Source organism: Suncus etruscus, chromosome 17 (assembly GCF_024139225.1).
Source record: "Suncus etruscus isolate mSunEtr1 chromosome 17, mSunEtr1.pri.cur, whole genome shotgun sequence".
In the NCBI taxonomy this organism is placed as follows: domain Eukaryota; kingdom Metazoa; phylum Chordata; class Mammalia; order Eulipotyphla; family Soricidae; genus Suncus; species Suncus etruscus.
In genome coordinates this window covers 41,674,629-41,700,870 of record NC_064864.1, presented here as the reverse complement: position 1 = coordinate 41,700,870, position 26,242 = coordinate 41,674,629, and the positions used below count along the sequence as shown (strand labels likewise).

Genomic DNA, 26,242 nt, shown 5'->3' with positions numbered 1-26,242 from the left:
GCCAGAACCATCGGAGGCTGGCAGCCCAACTCCACTCAGAATGTCCATGCTCGGGCTCAAACAAAGGCAGGAGGCAGGAGACTAATGGCTGGGGCTTGGCTGGGCCCCTTTGAAGAGCCTTGGCCAGCCAGTGTTCCCAGGAGGTGGACAGGGGTGAGGGATCTCCAGACATTGCTGGCTGTGCTGCCTGGGATGACCTTAAGCACACTGCTTTCTCCAGATGCAATGGCAACCTTGGGACAGACACTGGACCCTTGGGAATGAACTGGGAGCTTGGAGGTATCTTTAGGTCAGTCCATCAACAGCTTTTAAACACTTATTGTGTGCTGAATGCAGAGCTGGGACTGGGAACCAAGAAAACCCTCATGGGGTGAGGGTTCTAGAGGGATCAGAGTGAGCAGGTAGGGAGGCAATTATCCAATGGGGAAAAGCCTCCAGAAGCAGAGCAGGAGTGAGGGTTGCAGGTTGCAGGAATGTGGAAGAGAAGCAGCCATGTAGCAGAAAAGTTCAACAAAGCTGGGGTTGAAGGTGGACATAGCCACATGATTCTTGGAGGGACAGTGAGTGTGAAGTCCCTGAGACAAGAGGGAGAAGAGGCTCCAAGCAACCCCATGGCTGCTGAAGAGAAGCCAGGAGCACTGTTGGCTTTCACTCAGCCTGAGAAATAGCGGCAGGTCCATTCAATCTTCTCAAGGACCATTGTCTGCCCATGCACACTGGTCATTCTGTGACTTTACACGTGGGTCTTCCCAGGGATGGGGACATTCTCATTCACCTTCTTCTGCTCTCCTGGGGCTCACTCATGGCAGGGGTCTGGGAAAGCAAAAAGGCCCAGGATTCTGGCTCTAACACTTGCTGTGCTTCCTTGAGAATCTAAGTTTCGGGGCCAGGCGGTGGCGCTAAAGGTAAGGTGCCTGCCTTGCCTGCGCTAGCCTTGGATGGACCGCGGTTCGATCCTCCGGTGTCCCATATGGTCCCCCAAGCCAGGAGCGACTTCTGAGCGCATAGCCAGGAGTAACCCCTGAGCGTTACCGGGTGTGGCCCAAAAACCAAAAAAAAAAAAAAAAAAAAGAGAGAATCCAAGTTTCTCAGGAAACTCATCAGGGGGCTCTACTATAAAATGGAGGGCAAAAGGAGGACCCTGTTGCTCCTTGTGCCTTTGTTCCTGGGTGTTGGACTGAAACAGATATGCTCAGAAATAAGAAGGTGCCTTTTGTTGAAACAGGCAAGAGCCATGACAGGATGAGCCTGAGTGAGGGTTTGCCATGATTTTCCACATCCTATGAGAGTGCCAGTTGACTGTTCCCATCAGCCTGTGTCTTCATATGACTATGTCAGACTCTCAGGGGCTCTGTGGGGAGGCTGCAGGGTTCCCTGAAATGCCTTGGAGTGGAGTCTCCCCTCTCCATGATATGGTATGAGCACTGAGCTGCTTCCTCTCAGTGGAGCTTCCCCCAACTACCTTACCTCTTGCAGGTACAATGGCCCCAACCTGGTCCTGAAGTACGACGGGACCCAGAAACGGCTGGTGAACATCGCTGTGGACGAGCGCAGCTCCCCCTACTATGCACTGCGTGACCGACAGGGCTACGCCATCGGGGTCACAGCCTGCGACATTGACGGAGACGGCCGGGAGGAGATCTACTTCCTCAACACCAATAATGCCTTCTCGGGTGAGCGAGCCTCCTCTTTCTGCTGCCTCCTGTCCTCAGGCCCACACCCCTGCTCCTCATGCCCCTGACAGCCCTGCACAGGAGCACGGGGTGATGTCCCCTTCTGTGCTTAGAGACAGAGCAGCATTGCTCCTCCACACACTGCCCTTTGCCACCCTGGACCTCCCACTGCCTCTGCTGATCCCTTGGGCAGGACGAAGGAGGATCAGTAGATGGTCCCAGGACCCCATTCTGCTGCTTCCAAAGGAGCTTTTCCAAAAATGCTTTGAAGTTCTTCATGACTCCCCATCCTTAGCTTCCAGCTAAGCACCACAAGTTCAAGGGGATAAGCACCAACTCTATGCCACACAGGAGGTGCCAGGGCTCGAAGAATAGACATGATAGGGTGCATGTGATGTTTGCTCCAAGCATTTCATCTGGGTTTGGCAGAGACCAGGAATTGGGACTGAGGGTGAGGTTCCTAAGATGTGTATGGGCCTACTTATATGTATGAGGGCTGGGACGGTGCTGCTGGCTAAGGCCCACCTTCTGGGTAGCAGGAACCCACTTAGGAATACAGGCGGATGAGCTAAAGAGTCAAAAACACAGTAGCAGTGGCACAGGAATGTTGAAGAATGTCTTCCAGACAGGCCCGCACCTAAGGTTTTGTATTCATCATCTCACTGAACCTCATAACTATGAGGGCAGTTTGGCCCACACAGCTGTATCCTGCTTTGTAGTTGGGGAAACTGAGGTACACAACTCACATGGCTTTCCCAGGGCCTCACACACCTTGCAAGTGCCAAGAGTCAGGGTTTTGCTCAGTTCATCCTTTTCACCAGCCACTAGAGTCTTGCTCAGTCCTAAGTCCAAGATGCCCTGGCGTGTGGGGTCGTGGACTCATGGGAGGACACTCAGTGTCTTATGCCTTGGGGGGAATCTGTGTTTGGGGGCTTCCCATTCTGAACTCTCATGTTCTCTAGGCCTGACCTCAACTGATTAAAATAAAGACTGCCTTTGTGGGTCACATCTGGAGGATCTCCAGGCTTGGTTATCCCATCTTGGGGTATCACACAGCACCACAGTTCCCTGTGGGTTAAGATGGATGGGCCCTGCAGCAATCTCTTGGATTGGTCTTGTATGGCTCAGGCCTGCGTGTTCAAGGCTCTGGATCTTCCCACAACCTGGAAGCAGGTCTACTTGACTTTGGGGCCATCTTTACTACCTCTTCTATGTACACGTATGTGTGCACATGCAGACACATGGAGGCTTTCACACTGACTGATAAGCCGCAATCTGGATCCAGCCTCCAGACTTCTCCTTATTTTGAACCTTGCCAGTTGCATGAATGGAAGGAAAGAGGTTGGGGTCTATGCCAGGGGCAGGGGCAGGCAGGGCTGGCAGCCCGCCACCTCTGTGCAGCCAAGAAACAATGAGCCCCAGCCCCGAGTGGTGTTTTATGGGTTTCCATCTCATCTTGCCACCAAGTGAGGCCTGAGAGATAGCAATTATCCCTACACAAATATCAGGGCATGATTACCCAGCTGGATTTACTGCCCTAGCTCCCACCAAGCCAAGATTGGATTAGGACACAGTTAATTGATGGGCTGATCAGCTCTTCCAGGGGGGGCAAGGTCGGGGCTGGAGGGATGCAGCAGCCAGTGTTAGCTATAAAGGGGTGAGACCCTTGGGGGAAGCAGAGTAGGAAGCAGAAGTGAGAAAGCTGGGGAGGATTGCACGAGGGCAGCAGGCAAGATGCTGAGGAGGGGCAGTTGCTCCTCCTTCCTGTCCAGGTGTATGATGCAGCAGCCCCTACCGCACTCTCCAGGTCCTGCTGGGTATCCTTGTTCAGCAGCACTCAGCCCATGCGGCACATTGGCATTTTCTGGGGAGGCTGCAATGCCCCCACATTCCAAAGTGTTCTGCAGCCCAGCCCACCTGGACTTTCTGCAGGTGGGAACCAGTTCCCACCTCTCTGGGCATTCCCAGGTACATGCTTTGGAGTGGAGTGAGTTCCAGGTTCGTCTCCTAGAACCCAAGCATGCTCGAACAATTACCTTCAATGGACAGATTTGCTCTGAGGCCTTCTGTTTACACAGGCTTATAAATATTCTAGATCCCCAGGATGTGCCCATGGATGACCAGACAAAATCCTGTTTTCCTAACATCCACAACCTGCACCCAGCACAGCCTATATTCCCCCAGGTAACTTGCTGTCTGCTTTCTGCCACTGACTCAGCACCTTCAGGACAATGTCACTGTGTTGGATGTTTTGTATTGGACCCATGCTGCCTGTCTTAAAAGTACAATTAAAACTTGTCAAACAAAATCCAGGACAACCAGATGAGGACAGACCAAGAAGATGTTTCCCGACATAAGGAAGACAAAAAAGAGGGCAAGGCACAAGGCTTAGTCCTGGACTTCAAGGTTTGAGGATGTTAGCTTGGGAAAGGTGGATGGGCACCTCTAAGGGCCTACTGTGGCATCTAGGGAGGCCTAGGTGTTGGAGTTCATTTTTCATTTAAGTGGCTCAGCAGCAGATGGGATCCTATTGGAGAGGAATGCAGCTATTTCCACCTTACAATGCCCTGCATCCTCTCCAGAGGTTATCATTGAAACCTCCTCTGGCTTACAATAGAGTGTTGCAGAGGAGAAGGATGTGCATTAGAGTGAGCAGTTTCTTCCTCTCCTCCAGCCTAAGTGTATTGTAGCATTGTAGTGGCTGGAGAAGGACAGAGATTCTGCCTGGATCAGGGAATCAGTGTGCACTACCTCACTATTCCTTAATGATCTCAGGCAAGACGTTGAGTTCTGTCTCAGCCACTGTCTTAAGTGTGGTTCTCCTAGGGTTCCAGGAGCACTGGCAAGGTCTTTGTCTCTCAGAATCTGTTGGGAGAGCCAGCTCTCCTCTGACCACTCTTTCTCCTGCTCATGAGGAGGTCTTCAAGTAGGACCCGGCATCCCCATACCCTTTGTTGATTTTATTCCTCCTCCTACACTTCTAGAGTATGTTCTAGATTCGTCCTTTCATGTAAACTCTGTGAGTACACATATTTGGTCTTGTTTTCTGCTGGATTTTTAGAAACAGGTCATAAGCATTTAATTCATGCATTTGGATGCACAGCTGAGATCATCAATGATGGTGCTGAAGTCCTCACTAGGCAATAATTGTTAACTGGGGCATGACGAAAACCAGAGATTTAAGCTTCTCCTGGGTCAGAATTGTGAGGTTCAAATCTTCCTCATGGTCTATAAGACAAAGAGTCAAAAAAGAGATTAGAAGCATGCAAAGCCTTGTACTAAAATGTTTTGGGTCAAGAATATCCATGCCCATGAGAGAAATAAGAGGGCATGGGTTAGGGGTTGCTGGCCCCAACAGGGTAAAAGGGATTAGAAAGTGGGTCAAGGAAAGGAAAGACAGAAAACTGACCAAAATCCTAAGAAGTGCTGTATCAGGAAACCAATTTTTGCTTAACTGGCCAGAGAAAACAGCAGTCAGTATGTTTCCTGCAATACCATTTGCTGAAAAACAGGAGGAGGCAAGGGGGACCCACATCAGTGTGAGTTTCTCCCTCTACAATATGCAGCTTCTGACAGAGCAGTCCCCCCCAGCAGGTCCTTTTCTACTCTGCTGTGAGTTCTGGAGCAGCTTTGCCCAAGTGACCTGGTCAGTGGAGTATGGGTGCTAGCTGGGTATCCAGGAACAGTGAGTCTCACATCTTATCTTTTTTTCATTCATTTAGTTCTACAAATGGTCTCTAGAAATCTAATACTGTTCATCTAAATATCCCTCTGGCCTTTCTCTCCAAACAGCTGTATATTCTATTCACAGTGTGAGCTTGCATCATGCTCCTTAGACTTAATAAGCCATTTTGGATTTTATTTCCTAGTGGCAGATAGAGACATTCTTGGTTCTTTGGTGACATTTTGGTTCTTATGTGAAACTCTATAAATGGCTCTGCCTTCCATTGAGTTGGATCTCTATTGATGGACATCCAAGTTACTAGCATTCTTTTACCTTACACATTGTGTCATCAAATTCATAAGCTTATTCAACCTTCCATTTGTTGCAATTGCAGGGGTTTCTGTAAGGTAAGTTTATAGTAATGGAATTGCTACCTCAAGGAATATATGCAGTTTTGGTGGGCATTGCCAAATTGTCCTTCAAAGGGATAGTGCTAATTACATTCTCATCCACCTCGATTCGAGTGAGTACTTGCCAACATTCTCACCAACACCATGTCATCACTTTATAAAATATTTGCCAATCTGATGGGGGAAAAAATTAGAATCTAAGTAGTTTCATTTTTCTTAACATGAGGAGGACTGAACACATTTTTATATCTTTGAATCTCTTGTCTGCCCATAGCCTTTGCCCATCTCTATTGATTATTGGCCTTTTTTCTTATTGATTTCAAACATCTCTTTATAAATTAGGGAAATTATTTCTCTGCCTGTAATACGCATTGCAAATGGTTTCCCCTTGTTTGCCATTTTTCTTTTGTCTTCACTTCTGGTGGAGTTTTCAATGTGGAACATTTTTTTATTTCTGTGAAGTTGGATTTATCCCTCTTTTTTTGATAGTTTCTGGGCTCGGTGATATACTTAGGACTTCAGCGGGGGTTTTTGTGACCTCTCAGAGAGGAAGCGTCAGTCACTGTGCCACAGAGAAGAAAGGAAAGTGGGGGCGGCTTGCACTCGCAGCCTCTGCCTACACAGCAGATGAGCCATCTGCTGCAGAGCTTCCCTTGTCCGGCTGCTCCTTCACCCAGCGCCATGCCAGCTGCACCCACACCCCCACACCTGGCTTCTCCCAGCCCGGCACTGGTCTAGAGCATCACTCACAGCTGGAAGTTCATCAAAACACAATGTTTTGAACCCAACTCCAGATGAACGGCTTATAGTCTTTATCAGTATGGATTAGGCTTCCTGTACAAGTAAAATCTCAAACACACAGTTCTGGGGCTCTGTCCTATTGGGTAGGATCCCTGTTACCCTGATTCCAGCCACATTCCCTTTAACGCAAACTGTGTAGATATGTTGCTCCTCCGGTGTGGCATTTCCCCTCATAAGTGAAATGAATTCCAGTTTGGTTTAGGCGCCTGTTCTAGTCCCATTGTGCCTCATTCACAGGAAGCCACACAAGAAGCAAAAATGGGCTAATGCTGTCAAAGCAACATAGTAAAGAGGATGGGGCTATGGGGCTGGAGTCATAGTACAGCAGGTAGGGCATTTGCCTTTTATATAGCCAACCTAGGTTGGGTCCCTGGCATCCTGTATGATCCTTTGAGCATCACCAGAAGTAATCCTGAGTACAGAGCTAGGAGTAAGCCCTAGCATTGCTAGGTGTGACTCCCAAAACAAAAGAGGATAAGGCCCTGAAGTTCATGTCAATGGTCCTAACTTAGAATAAGGCTTCTTGGGGCCAGAGAGATAGCATGGAGATAAGGCATTTGCCTTGCATGCAGAAGGTTGGTGGTTCGAATCCAAGCATCCCATATGGTCCCCCAAGCCTGCCAGAAGCTATTTCTGAGCATAGAGCTGGGAGTAACCCCTGAGTGCTGCCGGGTGTGACCCATAAAACCAAAATAAATAAATAAATAAATAAATAAATAAATAAATAAATAAATAAATAAATAAATAAATAAAAGAATGAGGCCCCTTGGGAACAAAGACCTTCCCTCCACCAGCCCAAGATCCAGCACTTTAATACTTTTCAGTCAGAGATACCATACTAAGAAGTTCAGCATTACCTCTATATTGTCTGTCAAATGGAGATTCTATCTTCTTGGCATTACTGTAGAGAAGAAGTAACGCTAATGTGGACAAAGTACCTTGCAGGGATATGGGATTTATATTCTCTCTGTAGAAAAGAAAGAAGTCTAGGATCAAACTTTCTATCCAGGAACAGTGGGGAGCCTAGTTTTGTTAAAGCTTTTTAAAAACAATTTTGCCTGAGCATTCATTCTTTTTATCACTGTTTTGATGCTATTCTGTTGGCCACAGCTGGTAAATCACTTGATGCTCCATTGTCATGGTTGTGTCTGGGGAAAGGGCTCATGGGAGACCTACAGTGAGCATGCTCTGACATTTCCTGGATAATGATCAGTGGTGGAGGTGATGACAAGAGGAAGAGGAAAGGAAAGTGGTGACAGCAAGAGTGGTGACGGTGATAATGAGGACAGTGATGTTGGTTTTGGGGTGATAAGAGGAGAATTTGGAAATCATGGTGGTAGAATTGATGATGAAGAGAATGGTGGTGGTGGTAAAGGTAAGGATGAGAGTTAGGAGGATGCTGGTAGTAATGATGCGACAATGGTCATGGTGATGACTGAGGGAGCTGGTTATGAGGAGGACAATAATGCAGAGAACTTAGTGATGATGATGATAGCGATGATTATGATCAAGGAGTCAGAGATGGTGATACTAGTGATAAGGAGGAAGAGAGTGGAGGTGATGAGGAAGATGATGGTTAGAATGATAGAACTGATGGTGGCCATAGCATGATAGTGATAGTGGCAGCAGTGGTTGGAGGTAATTGATGGACTGGGATAATGGTCATGCTGGTCATGCCAGCTATGGTTCTTCTTTAAGCCTCATAATGATTGGCTGATGAGTAATTGGCTATTCTCATCCCATTTCACAAATGGGGAAAAGGTAAGTTTACCCAACTTGACCAAAATCAATCTAAACCGAAGTATCTGACAAGTCTCTTTGGCTTATGAATGGTATTGGAATTGGAGTTCATTCTCCTATCACTTCCTGGTCTTTCTCTTTGTCACCAACACTAGACCAGAGTCAAGTCATTTCCTGGAGATGGGACAGCCCCTGGTGGCAGGGAAGTACTCAGGACAATAATCCATAGACTAAGTCCTAGGATGGCCCAAACTCACCTTCCCAGTAACTTTGGGGTTCCCTCTGGTGTGTGGGGAAGTAGAGACTAGAAGTGAAGACTAGAATATCATTTGCTTGCTTACCACCTTTACCCTCAACACAGAGTCTTCCCCTTTCCTATTTGTCAGTGACTCCTCTGCCTCTTTCCTTTTCCTCCTGTGCCTAGAGATGGCTGTTCCATGAGACTCAGTGTGTGACCTTGGCCTTTCCCTGCTCCCTGGCTCCAGCTCACTTTCATGCAAGCGACTCTCCCTCACATGCCTTCTGGGCATGTTTTCTAGGCCAGTCTCGAGCCAAGCTCCAGTCTCCAACTGGCCTGGAATCTTTGATTTGGTTCTTGTGCCATACTGTGTTGCCTACCACACTGAGCCACTGCCCATCCTGTCCCAGCTCCTGCATCAAGTGCTTTCTCCCCTGTCCTTGTCACCCTGGATGGAACCTGATCTAAAAAAAAAAAAAAAAAGCTCACTTCTTTTTCTCCCATTTTAGCCACTTCTCACTACATCACCAGCTTACTTTTCCCCAGCCAGAAGCCAGGAAAGGCCCTTTGCTCTTGGTCCTGGAAGTGGCATATCTCTCCTGCTCTCCTTGCTTCTCCTCCAGCATCTGCACAAACCTTCCCTGAGCAAATGCATGCTCTTCTGTGCTTTTGGCTATAGTCCCACTATGGGTCACCACCCCACATGGGCAACTGAATGCAGGGATTGCTAAAATAATTTAGCCACAGTGAAAGGCTTTTGAATGTACCACAATCAAAAATTAATTCAAAATGCATAATGAATATGAGGTACTTCTGGCAGCACTCACCTGTGTTGTGTGTCTCAGTCAAAAGGGATTATGAGTGGGAAAAGTTTAAGTAGCTCCAGTCTCACTCTCTCAGTCTCAGGCATCACCTTCATGGCTCTGCTAAGCCATCACAGCAGTGCTGAGTCAATGCCCTGGATTTACATCTGTCTCCACTACTTCCGTGCTCTGTGACTTTGGGCAACTTGCTTAACCTCTCTACTCCTTAATTTCTCCTTCTGCATTAATTGGGTGACACTTGGTCTCTTAAATTTTTTCTACTCATAAAGTCTTTTGCCTGAGAAATACAATGTGGGTAAGAGCCAGAAACACCCCAGATTCCTTAAATAGTTCACGAAGGTGAAGGGAGATAGTTGGGCCACTGCCAGCAGTGCTCAGGGCTTTCTCCCTAGTTCTATGCTCAGGGATCACTCCAAGTAGCATTCAGGGGACTGTTTCTGGCACTGGGGATCAAGTGTCAGCTAAAGCCGGTGTCAGCTATATCTAAGGCAAGTGCCTTAACCCTATATTATTTCTCAAGACCTAACCAGTAGATTTTGAATTAACTTTTAGTCATTTGCATTCAGAAACTCTTTACTATTGCCGAACTTCGTTTGACCCCATATTCAGAATAAAAAATGAAAGGCTGCAGTCTGTCTAACGAAGACCACAAGACTTAGACTAGATGTTTGACACTAGAACATCAAATAAGGGCTTTGTGAGGGACCTGGGCAAACTAAGTGCACAATGCATGAGTCATGCTAAGGTTCACTGATACTCCCAGTCCTTAGAACCTCTCCCCATGAGGTCCTCTCTGGTCCCTATGGCCCCTTTGTCGTAGTGGCACTTGGGTCCTGTCCTGCCCTGCAAGTTATGGGATCTCAGATTGACCCTCAGACCTCAAGTCCTATCCATTAGGTATGATATTATTCAACTTGTGGGGCTGTAGGAGGAGTAGTGAGTGGGCTCATGTGTAGTCCTGGCACATAAGGACTCGCATATCCAAATGACCGGACACTTCTAGCTTGAGGAATAGACTTTCCACACCATCTAGCACTCAGCAGGGCAAGGTGGCACAAGTCCCACCCATGGGGTCTTCAAACTGGTCATGAGGGAGCAATTGACAGTTCCCTATGTTGAGTCCTCAAGTCTCTCAATGCTCAGAACCAAACCCCTACAGAAGGGCAGGACTAGGAACCCTTTCTTGGTGCCTTCCCAAGGCTGTGCCCTCAGAGTTCTGTGACCTTGAATATCCTCAGTTTCTCCACAACCTCTGCCCTCTCCATCTCCTCTTCCTTAGCTGCTGCCCACCCCCTCCAAGGTAGAGGAGCCCCAAGGAAAAGTGTAGCTACAAGGAGCCAGAGGCAGGCATGTACAGAGACCCTGGCCGGGCCATGCTGAGTGTTTATTACCTGTACCATCGACCCGCTCGGCTCGCTGTTTATCTGTCTTCCTGACACACCTAATTACCCAGGTTGCAGCTGCCAGAGCATTCGCTCTTCCTAAATCACAGGCTCCCATCCCTCCTGTCGCCCAGGCCTCCAGGCCTCGGCCTGCAGAAGGGCTGCCATTGATTTTGCCGTTCTCATTTATGATCTACAAGGCGCAGCATTGCCGTTGCACATTTTACTTTAATTAGTTTATTCTTCTGGACATCTCTGGGCAGCCAGGGAGTCAGGAGGTTCGAATGGGGGAGGAGGCTAACTACCACAGCACCCTAAGTGCCTGGCCACGAAGCCCAGGGCCTGACTGGACAAGCAACGTATTAAGCACAAGGCTGGTTCACAGAGGCTAATGGATGAGCAGCCAGGAGGGGTTCTATGGCCAAGCACATTGGAGAAAGGTTAGATGAAGTGAAATCAAGCAAGCATTGTATTGCCATTTGTTTTCAGGCCATTCAGTGCTGAAGAGTTTTAAAAGTTTTCCTAAGCGAGTGTCCATTGAGGCTTTCCCAGGAGACCATAGCCTACTATTGGTTTTTTGCCAAACTCTTATGTTCCTGCGATGTTTTCTCTAGAAGTTCATGAACAACAGGGTTACTCCAGGACACTCTGAGAACTGAGGTCTTAGGTGAGCAAGGGAAGTAGAGGTGAGAAGGCAAATAAAAGAGACCCAGTCCCCAGAGCATGTTTTCTTCTCTAGGTCATTTGCAGCAGTGAGTTTAGCAGAGCCCATGAGCACTACCAGGAAAATGGGATGCAGTTTTGTCCCTGAGGTTGGTTTTCAGGAGGACTTCTGAGCTGAGGTGCAGCCTCCAGGGGCTCAGGCTGATGAAGACCCAGGGCTGTTTCCTGGAGGAGAAGCTGGAGAACAAGGAGCGTGCAGGATCCTGCATGGAAACCCCCTACGCATGAGGAACACTGGCAGGGCCACCTGTTCTGCAAGAGCTGTGCCTCTGGCAGCCTGGGACCACATTCTCTGTCTGAAGTCCTGAAAGCCAAAGAAAACACTTCAGAAAGCCTCAGAGCTTGCTTTTCACGTCGTGGCAAAACCTGTCCTGAGCTGAAGTGAACTATTTATAGGCTTTATTTATCCCTCTTAGTGTGAATATTCATATATTTCACTGCAGAAACATTAATGTGTTTAATTATGGGTGCTGCCCTCTCTCCACTGGGGGCCTCATGCAATAAATGGTGTGTGCACGGCTACCTTCCTATCTCTATGTAGGAGAAAATGTAGATTTCTCAACACATCTAGTGCTCAGGAACTGGAGGTGGGGGCAGTTGTGGACTGGGGGTGGGGCTTTGTGAAGCCAGGATTTCCCTGAGTTTTCTCCTGGTTGGCCCCAAACACCCCTGTAAGGGAGGCATGGCTCCCTCACTCCCTCGATCAGGAAACAAGGCCAGAAGCAGATGAAATAAGCCAAGACTCCATTGCTAACTGGAGTCCATGCAGCAGGCAAGCTCATGTCTTAGAAGTCAGGGTCTGCACTTGTGCCCAGAACTGGCTGTTCACTTGCCAGGGGGCCTCCCTCCCACAAAGCCAGCTGTGGGTCCTCATTCCTAGCCTCCCCTAAACTAATCTGCAGGCCTCCTGTGTCTGCTCTCCTCCTCATAGCACCCCTGGGTAGGCCTCTATCCCCAGAAGGATAGACAGGATGGCTCGGCTTGAGGCCAGCTCCCAGACATCTGTCAAGTATCCCTAAGGTCAGCTCCAGACTCAGCTGTTACAGTGGTTTCCGGGGCTCCAGAGAGATAAAGCCTTTCGTCCATCCTCTCCTGGGCAGAAGTTCCGAGGCCCCACTCCTCCTTGATCACTCTCTCATGTATCCCACACTCACTCACACACACTTTGCATGCCCATTCTCCTGACACTCCTCACATGTACATCCTCACTCTGGGAAATCACTCCCCCCATTCAGGTCCTATTCCTGTTCTCCTTCACATCTCAGCTTCCTTCGCATATAGTCTCCCTCACAATCACCTTCTCTCACACTCACCTCCCTCTTACACACACACCCTCTCACACTCGCCAGTAACTTCCCACTCGCCATGTAACTTCTCCAGTTACATGCTCCCTTCCTACTTACACATCTTTACACATACATCTTTCCTCATACTCACCCCAAGCCTCCACCCCTGGGTCATGCTGTTCCCTTCTGAACTCATTTCTTCTTCTAGAGTAAACAAAGAGCCCAATTCAGGGCACCCCACCTTGATTTCTTCCACTTTCATCTTCCTGTATTTGTACACTGGTCCTCAAGGGTAAAAGATGGTCCCTCCTAAAACATGAATACTTGGTTTCCTATTAACAGAGCTCACTGAGAGGGGAGGTAAAAAAGGAGTACTCTCCCCTGGCAGGATGAGGTGGGCATGCCTCTAGCCCTGAGAACCCCAGATCTCACCAAGTCTGAACTGGAGGAACCACTGAATTCAGGGTCCTACTGTTCAAGGTCATCCAGTTCTCAAAGGGGTCAGTGTCCCAAAGAGAAGAGCTCAGCACATCTCAACTCCCAGGATAACCAGGTTCTATGGGGAGTTGGCACCTCCCAGGGCTGCTAAGGCCCCTCGCCCAGTTTAGAGCACCCTCTTGCTCCACAGGAAAGGGTGGAAATGAGAGCTCAGAGTCCAGACCCACCACCCACAGGAGACATTTCAAGAGGAAGCCAATCTCCTCTGGGAGGCCCCCAGAGTAGAAGGGGAGATCCCATTATAGAGGGTCGTCATTTATACACAATGACCATCTCTTCTCTCATTCCTGAGGTAGGGCCAGCCATAGTCTTTTCTTTCTTTTTTTCCCTTTTTCTTTTCTTTTTTATTTATTTATTTTTTTTTTAGAGGGGGTAGGTATTAGGTCACACCAGGCAATGTTCAGGGACTATTCCTGATTCTGTTCTCATGAGAGACCTCCATATGTGGTATTGAAAATCAAACCAGGGTCAATTGCTTTCAACACATGACTTTAACCCTGGGCATTTTGTACATCTTTTTCTGTCTGTCTGTCTGTCTATCTATCTATCTATCTATCTATCTATCTATCTATCTATCTCCCCTTTGGGCTCACAATAGTGCTCAGCCTCCCATGAGCATAGCATGTTTTGGCCACACTAGTCTACTGAACAGTTTCCTTGAGATGATCATTTTCCTGAGCCTCAAAGGATCCTTTGAGTGAGAATCCCAGTGTGCCCCCATGTAGAGTCCCCAGAGGAGTCTCATCTGAGCATCGGCAACCCTCAGCCCCTGGCCACAAACCTGTGGTTAGGTGGCGACCACAGACCTGCACCCATCCAGCAGCTCTCCCTTTCCTTCTTTCTCCAGGGGTGGCAACATACACAGACAAGTTGTTCAAATTCCGCAACAACCGCTGGGAGGACATCCTGAGTGATGAGGTCAACGTGGCCCGAGGCGTGGCCAGCCTCTTTGCCGGGCGCTCTGTGGCCTGCGTGGACAGGACGGTGAGTTCAGGGCTGCATGGGAATGACATAGTGTCATGAGATCTAGGAGAAGAATCAGCAAGCAGACGTGCCCACACATCCCCACTTTGTGGGGTTCTCAAGGGCCAAGTCCCAGAATGCATCATCTTGGTACCTACCTAGGTCCCTGATGCCAAAGATTTACCATCAGTGCTTACAGGATGAGGTACAATAGGTTTCCACCCTCCTCATCTGTGTGTCCTCCAGCAGCCTATGAGGCTTAAGGCCAGGGGGTGGGTAGCAGCATCATGTCTACTGAATAGAGGAGGGTCCAGAAGCCTGCCATGGAGGTGGATATGGCTCATGTCATTTGGCCATCTGGGCTTCCTCATTCACTGGCTTGGCTAGTATCTATGAAGAGCCAGCTCTGTACAGTAATAAAGTCAGGCCCTTCACCCCATCTATAATTATGGAAAAATAAAGGGGCTCATGGGTGGAGATTTAGGGCACCTGAATGAGCACATCCTTTAGTGAAACAATAACTCCATCCACACTTCCAGGTCCAGCTAGTTGGCCCCGCACAAAGGTGCCAAGCCACAGTGCATGGGGGAAAAATATTAAGGACTGGGGGCTGAAGCAGCTGCAGCCATCTGCCCTTAGGGGACCCCTCGCTCAGGCTTTTGGCCCAGCCAAGCCAGAGACACACTGTGGAGGTGATTTATCCCTCCTGTCACCTGCTCCCCTGCTGTCCCCTCCTTGGCTTTATAAACAGTCATTACTAAATCAGGGACCCAGCTGCTGCCCTGACACAGCCGATCCCCGAGCCCTGTGTCTCTGGCACTCACAGGGTGCAGGGGCAAGGGGACCAGGCACATTTGGGGATTGAAATGGCACCAAGGGGATTGGGGATTCAGCGTGAATATTCACAGCAGGGGCCTCCAGGCTTTGGGAGAAGGCAGGTGCCAGGTATAAATATTTATTTCTTAACAAGCTGGTGCCTGGAAGAGAAGCCAAGCTGGGCTGTGAAGCCACATTTAGCCCTGACCTGAATTCGTGCCACCTGGACTCCTGCCTGGTGGGAGGGGAAAGGGAGGGGGCTTCATAAGTGAGACCCCAGTGAATGGGAGACTGGAGGCACCAGAGCTGGCCCAGATGGGGGCTTCTTCCCACTTTCCTCCTGGCTCCCAAGCTCAGCCTCTCCAGACCAAGATTGCACCTTTGGCTAAGACTGGAACATTCTTAGACCTGGTGGGAGGCCCTGAAGGTTGATCACAAAGAGATGCACCCTTTGTCCTTAACAAGGTCGTATGTACACCCTTACATTGAACACAGGACAAAGGCACCATGTGAAATGCAAAGGACAAAAGAAAGAAAAGCAAGTCAGGACTGTAATGCCAAGAGCAAGAATTCCAGTCCCGCTGTGGCACTTGGCAGCTTACCTACCTAGTCCTTGCTCCTTCCCTGCCTTGGACACTCTGAAAAGACCCCCATAAATGGGTCTGGCATGAGGAAAGGCGTTGTTTTCTGGGTCTGGCCCCACCTTGGCAGTGGAGGGGAATAGTAGAAAGAGGTCAAGGCAGGCCTGGCAGTGGATTGCTAAGGACGCAGCAATGGTGCAGAAGACTCAGAAGCCATCCATCACAGTAGCAAATACTTGTTTCCCGAGCTGCATGGCAGGTCCTGAGCTGAGGAGTTTGCACACATCATCTCACTGAATCCTCAGAATGAGCTGAGGAAGTGAGTCCTGTCCTAGCCCCAATCTACAGAGAAAAAAGCTAAAGCTTCAAGCAAGTAAGCAAATGACTTGGATCCAGGAGGAAGCTGCCACAGAGCCAGGAACAAGGGCTTGTCTACCTGAAATGATTTTTTTGGTAGAGAAATTTGGGGTTACTCTCAGTGGTGCTCAGAGACTGTTCCCAGCTCTGTCAAGGGTCACTCTTTTTTATTTATTTATTTATTTATTTATTTATTTATTTATTTTTGCTACACCCAGCGGTGCTCAAGAGTTACTCCTGGCTCTGCACTCAGAAATCACTTCTGGCAGGCTCGGGGGACCACATGGGACGCCGGGAACTGAACCCTGTCTGTCCCAGGTTGGCCACATGCAAGGCAAATGCCCTACCATTGTGCTATCTCTCCAGCCCCTCGAGGTCACTCTTGACACTGCATGGAGGATCATGTGCAGCGGTAGGGATGGATTTGGGGTCAGCCACATGCAAAGCAAGGCTACTGCAAATGAAGCATATGACCTGACAGCAATATCAGACACAAATTTCGAACCACACATTCTATTACACTTACCCGACTCCTTCCTCAGCCCCTCAGTCCCACAATTCCTACCTGGTGCCTTTTAGTATACCTGGTCAGTAGTGGCTCTCAGACGGAAGTCCCACAAATAGCATCAACATTGCCAGAAATGCAGGCTCTGCACCCTCCATAGTCTCTGAGCTCGCAAGCCCTGCGGGTAAGAAAGGATCTGGATTCAAGCAAGTGACTGCTGTGGACAGGAGCCTGAGAGCCATTGTCCAAGTCAGTGTTCCCAGCACAGGCACAGAATTCTCACCCTTAGCCTTTCTCAGCCCCAAATATCCCCACTCTGCTGCCTTTCAGCCCACCCCACCCCCAATCACACACCTCCTCTCTGGATACCACTCAGAACGGTCTTTTACCAGCGGCCCCTGATCAATGATTGTGTCTCATATTTATATAGCATTTTTATCTTTTTAAAGGATTTTTACATGAGTTGTCTCATTTCATCTTCTCAATAGCCCTACCAAGAAGCAGGGTGGATGTGACTGGCTTAAAGCAGGTGAAGGGAAGTAACCAGAGTGAGTGAGGAACCTACTTGGGAATGTCAAGTCAATTAAGAGCCTAGCCACAGTGTTGTTCCTTGTTCCATGGTTCTTGAACCACAGTGTGTGGAATCACAGTTCTTGTACCAATAGCATCAATGTTTCTGGAAATCGGTTAGATATGCAAGTTCTCAGGCTACTCCAATCCTCCTTATCAGGAACACTGGGATATCCCTTCTGCCTTAACAAGGCCTCCAGAAGCAGCTGGAGGGGGAACCTCTAAGCCTAAAGCAGGGTGACTCCTATCTTAGACCCAACACTGCAGAACCATCTTCCTTCCCCTGGAATCATATAATCTGTCCCAAATTATCATGGTCAAATTGACAGGCAGATTTCCACAATGTCTACAGTAGTAACATAGTTATGATTAGATGCTCTGTATCCCTACCTCTTGATGTAAAGAACTAGGTATGACCAAATTTCATAAATATTTCTACTTCCAGCAGAGTGCATTTCAGTTCATTTGGGCTTAATTGTCCATTTGTTGATGAGATGGCGAACAGCTGGTCAGGTCATGGTGGTTACAGTGATGAAGCGCATTTGCCTTTGGCCCTATTTGTCCACTCTCCAGCCCGTCAGTCCACACACTCACTATGCACCTGCCAGGGGAAGGAAACTCTTGAAGTTCCCCCGGTCATGAATCTGTGTCTGGAAAGCAGATTGCATTGCTCACATGTGTTTTCCCCAAGAGCATATTTGCTCACATGCATGTGTGTGTGTGTGTGTGTGTGTGTGTGTGTGTGTAAAAACAGATTCTGGTCCAGTGGATCAGGGGTGAGGCCTGACCTTTCCACATTCCTAATGCACACCCAGATGAGGCTGTCCTGAGCAATGAGGCCTGTAAAGCTCAGCTCTCCAAAAAGATTTATGGAGACTCAGAAAACCAAGAAAAATGGTACATGGAAATCTTTGGGTCAGGTCTACCTTCTCCAACATGTTCCCTGACACCCTGCCTTTGACTTAGTACCCAACATCAGCAAAGGGCCTATTTCCATCTCCTTCTATCCATCTGGTCTTATTTCTATCCGGAAGATTCTTGCCTCTCCACTGCTCCTGGCTGAGATGACTCCCAGAAAACCTCTTCTAAAGGTGTCATCCCTGTTCCATTCTCATGCACACCCTCTCAGTTACACCTAAGGCAGATTGATGGTTTGTGGACACTGGGCTCCTCCACTCAATAGTGTAGTAGACCCTGGAAGGATGATGATCCCTAGGAAGATTCAAATCAGTTGTCAGTTAGGTGGGAAGGAAGGGTCACCTTCAAGGGTCATTGACTTAAGAGCTATCCAATAGGGCAGTGGAGAGGGGTGACAGAACAGGCAACTGCTTGGGCTCAGCTGTTTCTCTTGATTTGTCTATGTTTATGACTTGCCTTTCAGCTGGGCTTGATGGAGCCTGGGGACGAAGTCTTCGTCTTCAATGCCTTTGTAGACGGGCACCTTGCGAGTAGTTGAAGCTCAAAAACCATTTACTCTCTGATTAATTAGAGGGAAGGGATGAAAGGCTGAGCGGAAAGCTCAAAAACTGGCTTCGAAATTATGTCTGTCTCAGGGGAGAACCGAGGCATCCATTGAAGAAATCACGCCATTATAATAACAGGCAGAACAGAGCCTTCATGGCAGTGTCTGGACTAGGAAAAAGAATGGCTCCAGCAGAGGAGCCAATGCCCAGGGCGTCTCCTGGTGCCAAGGGGTGGGAGGGACTGAGCCAGTGTTCTGAAGACAGAAGCCATATGAGACTTCTCTCTGGGCATGGGAGAACAAGCGGCGGGAAGATGGAAGGAGGACCCTGCCTAGCTCAGCTTGGGTGCTGCCCAAGAAGAGGAATGGAGAAGTGGGGGCTAGGGGAGGGATGAGGCTCAGGAATCTGCTTGTCATCTTGGCCAGAGTGAGCGTGAATGGGAGCAAGAAAGAGAGAGAGAGATGGAGAATAATGGGAATTGTTAGATCAATCAATCAGCAAATATTTATTGAGCACCTACCCTGGCTGGCAGCTGGAGAGAGCTCAGCTGGAGGGAGGCACATTAGAAAATTGCTATAAAAAGGTGCCTGTAGGGGAGAGGGAGGAATGAGTCCTTCTGGAAAAGAATGGAAGGGGAAATGGGGCTGCTTTGTTATAAGACCACCACCACCAAGCACCTCTGGAGTTGAACCCTCACACACAGCCAGAGATCCCGGACCTGGAGCCAGGCCAGAGGAGCAGGGTGCCACTTTCTGGGAGCAAAACCTGCACAGGTGCCAAAGGGCCACTCATCCACTGCCTTCCTCCCTCCCCAGGGCTCCGGGCGCTATTCCATCTATATTGCTAACTATGCCTATGGCGACGTGGGCCCCGACGCCCTGATTGAGATGGACCCTGCAGCCAGTGACCTCTCCCGGGGCATTCTGGCTCTTCGTGACGTGGCTGCTGAGGCTGGGGTCAGCAAGTATACAGGTATGACATGGGCACCTGCAGGCTGAGCCTCCTGCCTAGGAGGGGCTGTGCAAGCCACCCCACCACCACCCCCATAGCAGGATCCTAAATCAATCTTTGCAAGAGCATGTGGGCAGTAAAAAACAGCAAGTGTGGCCTTTTGAGGGAGGGTCACATGCCGGGGATCATTGAACATCAGGGCTTTTCAGAAAATGGGGTGAGGAAACCCCAACACCCCTTCTTTCCCTGGAGCCTCTCACCCCTCTCCTGGCTGCCCCTGGGACAGGGACCAGGTTCTGGAGGAAAAGAGTGACAGGAACTGAGGCCGAGATTTAAAGCCTCTTCATTGCCAAACAGCAGATGAAATTATTTACTTACACATAGCGGCCAGGAATCGAGTGGTAAATCCCTATGCCTCGGCTGGGCGCCGTCTCGGATAACTGAGCTCAAAGAATTGTGTTCTTGTTCCCAACTGCTCCTGTGCTTTTTTTGCAGTTGTGCTTCTGCCCCAGGCCCCCTGAGTTCCCCCCCCCCCTTTCCTGGTGGGGGGACAGATCGTCGGGGCCAACTGAGATCTTTCTAGGGAAGGCTGTTTTTCTCCCTGCAGCCTGGCTGCTGACAGAGCTGTGACCAACTGCCAACAGCCCGCTGATGGCACAGCAGCCCAGTTCCTGTGTGAGGTGCCAGAAACCAGAGCAGCGGGCCCTGCACAACTTCTCACATGAACTTGAGCCTCCTCCCTCACCCGAGCCTGCCCTTTGGATGTAAAAATTCTATCCTTGGAGGGAGAGAGAACTCAGAGGGTGGGTGTGCAGGCTCAGCTTGCAAGAGGACTATATGGTCCCCCAGCACCACCAAGTGAGGCCCTTCAGTACTGCTGAGTGTGGGCCCCAAAATCAAAATGCCAGAACCAAAACAACAATGATTCTCTCATTTGTCAACCTTCCTACTCTCTTCAACCTAGCTTGAACCCGACCCCCAGGTCATAAGCAACCTGAGTCCCGACCTTGGAGCCTGGGGAGTTGGGTGATTTGGTTGCTTCACTCAGATGGTGGCATCCGTTCTAAGTCCCACCTTGAAGGGGTCATCATGGCCTCTCCTCAGCCCCGAGTTCAAAAAGCCTTTCACTGACCACCTTCCACCTCTGTGAAGTGGGGGATGAACATCGGCCTATCTGGCAAAGCCTATGGGTATAAGTGACTAGATGATAAGACAACTTGCATGTTTTAGGCCCCATCAAAGTGCCCAAGAACTCAGCTGCATGCCCCTATCACCATCTCTACCTGGGAAAAGGGATCTGCCCACAAGGGTATTAGCCTAGACCAGAAGAGCCCATTTTTCTGAGTCTATCTCTATTCCACACCCGAAACCAGCAAAGGCAGGCAAGCTGAGAGATGAAGCTTGAAGTATGGAAATCAAAGCAAACACCACTTACCCCTGGAATTGGTGTTAATGGGACACTGATGGGGCCAGTTAAGTTGGTAGGGGGCACTGAGGAAGGGAAGGAAGAGATCGGGAAGTGTCAACCGAAGATGCACACTGGGAATAGACGCTCCAGTCAATCATGCCATGTGCAGAAAGACCAGGGCAGCTTCTGTCCATGCAGGGCACAGGTGGGCTAGGGCAGCTGGTGTGCCCAGAGGACACATTAGAGATGCTTTGCAGACTTCCAAGGCACATTTGGCTGGCACCAACCTATTTGGCCCACCAAGTTATCTGCCTGCCCACCTTCCCCAAACCCCCCTTCCCCAGTTAGCAAGCCCCCCAGCTGGATACTCCTGTCCCCACTGTCATTCTCTTAACATACAGACTGGGAGCTGCTGGACCCACAACCACATCACTAGGCATCCCATTGCTGGGCAGATTTTGGAGCGTCCCATTTTATAAAAGAGAAAACCCAGGAGGTCTAGGGAGAAGATGTCCAGATAAGGAGGTGGGGTAGGGTACGCCGAGAAACCAGCCTGCCACCCCTAGCCGACCTTTCTGAGGCTCCTCCAGCTGTAGCCCCAGGGACTGGCGCTCAGGACTTGACTTCCTCTGTGTCCCTGCTTCGTGGCTGAGGCAGCTGTCTGGCCTGGGGTGTCTGGCAGCAGCAGGCCCTGAAACAACGTGCTGCCCACACCCGCTGTCCAGCTCTGCTGGGGGGGAAGGGACACCTCTCCAGACTCAGCAGCAGGGCCAGTGGCTGCTGCTTGGCTGGGTCACAGTGCCATCTAGTGGCTAGTGTCCCCACTCTGTGGGGACTCCGGGGCCCCTGGAGGATGGGCCTTGGCTAGCTAAGTCTGGGAGCTGAGCACTTTGCAGAAGACATGATCCCTAGATGAGGGCATTGGGGAGCCCCACAACCTGCCCTCCCTTTCCTCTGGGTTTTGTGGAGGTACACAGGCTGCATTGCCTCGAAATCAGGAGAACATGCTGGACCCTGGCAGAGAGTACTGCTCAGAGCAGTGTAGACACAACGCCCTGCCTCTGTGGCACCCAAAACTGGCCATCCAGCAGGTGCAGGATCATAGGGTCTAGAGCCCTGGCCTGGCCATGTCCTACTAATTCCAGGCCCTGCTCTCCAGGCAGATGACTAAGCTCTCTGGGACTTGCTTTCCTCACCTGCAAAAAGGATTAAAGCACCTGCCTTGCGCACAACAAACACTGCACTACATAGGGTCCCTGAACCCCACCAGGAGTGATCCCAGAGCACAGAGCCAGGAATAAGTCCTGAGCACTGCCAGGTGTGACCCAAATCCCCTCCCAATGAAAGAGGGCTGTTGGGAGCAGAAAGGAGGTAAAGGTCTGCCAGACACGGGGGCTGACATGTGTCATAACCACCAAGGATAATGAGCCATGCCCTGAGATTCTGACAACAGTCCAGCCTCTATGGAGCATCACCTGGATGTGGGTGTGCCCAGGACGGAGTGCCCAGTTAGCACTCTCATCACCACCTCAGAACCTCCTTCCCTGTGTCCCTTCATCCTAGAAGGATGAAGTCTTGAAGCATTTTTGCCCCTACTGTCATGGGGAGGGGTGTCCCTTTCCCCTTCTCCCCTCTGAACCAGCCTCTCTCTGCCTGGGAACTCTGCACTTTGGTCTTACCCTTTGAGGGAGCATCTGTCCGGGCTATGAGGTAGTGATTAAAGAAGCCTTAAAAGAAATTTGGAAAGAAAATGAAGGTGGATTTATGGTGTTGAGTGGGGAGTGTAGCTGCCGGCTGGGAGCGGTGCAGAACAAAGCGAGGGCAGACCTGATTTATAGGAAGTCATTACTGCAGGAGACGGAGGGACCAGAGCCCAGCTGAGGCCTTCCGCCTGAACCCGACCAGCTACGCAGGAGGGGAGGCAGGCGACAGGGTGGGAACCCGGAAGCCCAGGTTCCTAGGCAAGCCTGATCTTAGAGAGAGAGGCAGTCAGATCCAACAAGCCAGTGACAGGCAGGGCTAGAGTGACGGGCCCCCAGCCAGGGAACTGACCTCCCTGGGAGTGGACCCTGGGGCCCTAATACTCTGCTGTCTGAGGCATCGTGACAGACAGGAGGAGGGACATTCTTCTTGATCAAACCTAAAGATGTTAGACAATACAGATGCACTCTTCATTTAAAAAAAAAAAGTCATATTGGTGCTGCCTCTCTGGGTCTCACCAGGAAGGAACCATTGTACAAATATCTATCTGCAAGTACAGGTCCTGGCATCACTGTGTACACAGGACTGAATGATGAGACCCAGGTCTGTTCCTGATCCTTCTTTACCTCCCCTCTGGTCCATTTTTCCTAGTAAAGAAAGGTGATGGGGTGGCCCTCTCTCTGTGGCCCTCCTCTCTGTGCCCCAGGTATCTATAGCTGGCAGTCCTACCCATTACAGACAAGATAATGATACCTGCCTTCGTGCCCTTCTGGCTCCTCCTCTCATCCTGCATGGAATACCACAGGGGCCATGGGGCAGAGGGAGCAGAAGAGTCCCTGCCTGGCAGCTTCTATACTGGTGACTCAAATCTTACTTGGCATCCTGATGGCAGTGCCATCAGCAGCACTAGATTATGCTCTGTTGGAGTTTTCAGAAAATGGAGGATGAAGACCCTGTTCCCATCCAACCCCTTTCTCACACACACACACACACACACACACACACACACACACACCCTCCATACAATCCACATTCACTCATGCAGCTACCTAACTCACACTCAGTTCACATTCATGCAGCCACAAAACTCACTTGCACTCAACACACGAAAACTCACTCACACTCAATTTACACCAATGGATAGCCACATGATTCTCATACACACAAACTCAGACATTCTTACAGTTTGCATTCACTCATGCACTCCACTATCTCCCTTATATATGCACACACACCGTCATATACTCACACCTTCCATTTCGCACATTTATACACCCACATTACATATTCACACCCACAGCCACACACACCTCATCCTCACACTGCCCAGTCCTCCACACCTGCTTTTCTCCTCATCTTGGCACTTGTCTCTGACAACTGGCTTTTTGCAATCCCCTGCATCACTTTCCCTCAGGCTCAGCGGGTGAATCTCACATCGCAGGCCCCACTCTAGCCTCACAGTGCAGACAGGCTAACTCAGGTTAGTTAGCCAGTTCCTGAGTGCACTTGTCCAGTGGTAGCTTCTAGGGGTGGAAGAATGTGGGGAACAAAGCAGAAAGGGCCTGTGATGGAAACCCGAGGCTGGAGCACAATCATAGTCTTGTGCCCAGAGAGTAGCGTGAACACAACATAGGCTAGGCTGCGAAAACTTTTCTCCCTCTGCAAAGGAACCCTCAGCCTTTCTTTCCTCCTAAGGTCACATTCCCTTCCTCACCTCTATCCTCTCTTTCTAAACCTCATCCACCCAGCCATCAGAGATCATCTGAGAATATGTACCCCCAATTGGACCTGAGTCTGTACCCCCAAATGTGGGAGTTGAGAGATGTAGTACTTAAGAGTACTAAGGAAGTCTAGGGGTTGCATCATCATCCGAGGGCAAGCCAGCCATAGAGAGGCAGAGGCAATCATTGGGGCCTGTCTAGGAGGAGCAGACCATAGGTATGCCCTGCCCACCATACAGAAAGTCAGGGGTTAGAGGCCCTAGCACCCAGTAGCACAACCAGGAGCCCTTTGAAGCATTGGAGGAAAATGTTGGGAAAGTGGGAAAGCCACTTCTAGGCCCAGCTCCTCTGGAAGTTTCAAGCAGGATTCTGTGCTAAGGGCTCCAGAATAGAAAGAAAACAGGCATCCCCAGACGAAAGGTTCCATGACACACCCCTACCCACAGGGCTCCAACTCTGCCATCCTAGGAGGTTGGGGGCAGCCTCAACAGCTGAACTTGGGGACTGTTTATTCCCAGAAGCATGTGTGGCTCCTAGTATAAAGCACAGATGCCCAGTGGTACTGACTCCTTGTCAGGACCCTTGTGGATAAGGAGGGATCCTGGTGGGTGCGTGGGTGGGCAGGGGGAGCCCAGTCCAGAGAAAAGGTCCCTGCTGAGGAAGGAACCCTTGTCTGCAGGGTTGGAGCAGCTACCCTCCAGATGGGCATTTTCACTGTCTGGAAGAGCACCGGCAGGATGAACCAAGAGTGATCCCCCAGTGGCACCAGTCACATGAGGGGTACAGGTGCTGGGTCACCCTGTTTTAGCCCCCCAGCCTGAGGTGCTGGTGCCTGAGAAGCCAACCTGACTCACCTGCACCCCAGCTGTGCAGTGAACGTGCCAAGGAGGAGACAGCAGTAACATCTCTGTTATGGTCTGGTTGCCATGGCAATAAATTGTCACTAATTAGTAGTGTGGTTACCATGGCAATTTCCTAGTAATTACAGGTTACAAATGGTGCAAGGCTTCAACCCAACCCAATTAGTTAATTAGAAAGATTTAGAAATTTGTCCAAAAGGGAAATAACCTGCTTTGTAGAAAATGAAGGGAATGTGTCACTGTGCAGGGAGCCAGAGGCAGGAGAGACCAGGCAGATCCCAGCATCAGGGTAGAAGGATGAGGTGTCGAGGCTGCAAGTCCCAGGGCTCCCGCAGAAATGTTGTGGGGCCCAGGCAGGGCCTGGGACTTTTCACTGAGGCCTGTTCCAGGACTGTTGTCTAGCAAGATAACTAGTCCTGGATTACATAGCTTCACCCCTTCTGCTGGCTTTGACTAGGCCTCCTTGTCCCCCATAGGGGGGCTCTTGAATGACCCACTGCCCCTCAATCAGGTGATTTAGTTTCCTGACACCTGAACTGTCACTAAGTGCTCAGTAGAGGCCTCCAGAAGACACAGGGCTTGGAGGTGTGAAGATGCCTCCCATGACGGACCCAAGTGAACACTGCCACATCAGAACCCATGGCACAAGAACCAGAGCCCCTTTCAGCCTGAAAGAATCATGGTGTCCAAGGGAACCTCCAGCCCCAGTTTACAAACTTTGTGTGAAATTCTTCCCCCGGCATAAACAGACAGTCCATAAAGTAGGGGAGTGAGGTAGCTCAGATCACCCAGAATCAGTGGTCCTCAAACTATGACCCGCGGGCCACATATTGTATTTGTATCTGTTTTGTTTCTTCATTGCAAAATAAGATATATGCAGTGTGCATAAGAATTCATTCATAAGTTTTGTTTTTACTATAGTCAGACCCTCCAATGGTCTGAGGGACAGTGAACTGGCCCCCTGTTTAAAAAGTTTGAGGACCCCTGACGCAGATCAACCCAGACTCTTTTTTGTTTAGAGTTCTCTGAGTGCTCTGAGAATGGTGTCTACTATCTGGTATACTGTCCCAACCAGCCTCACATTGCTGCGCTTTGCAAAATTGGTTT

General features: G+C 49.8%; 1 protein-coding gene across 1 annotated transcript in view; it reads left to right on the top strand.

Annotated features, from left to right (window-relative positions):
• The window catches only part of CRTAC1 (cartilage acidic protein 1), a 541,606-nt gene that overhangs the window by 97,790 nt on the left and 417,574 nt on the right, over nucleotides 1–26,242 (top strand). Inside the window, exons 3-5 of the mRNA XM_049790858.1 lie at nucleotides 1,477–1,673; nucleotides 14,087–14,223; nucleotides 19,310–19,466. Of these exons, the coding sequence (XP_049646815.1) occupies nucleotides 1,477–1,673; nucleotides 14,087–14,223; nucleotides 19,310–19,466 (491 nt within the window). The remainder of the gene's footprint in view (nucleotides 1–1,476; nucleotides 1,674–14,086; nucleotides 14,224–19,309; nucleotides 19,467–26,242) is intronic.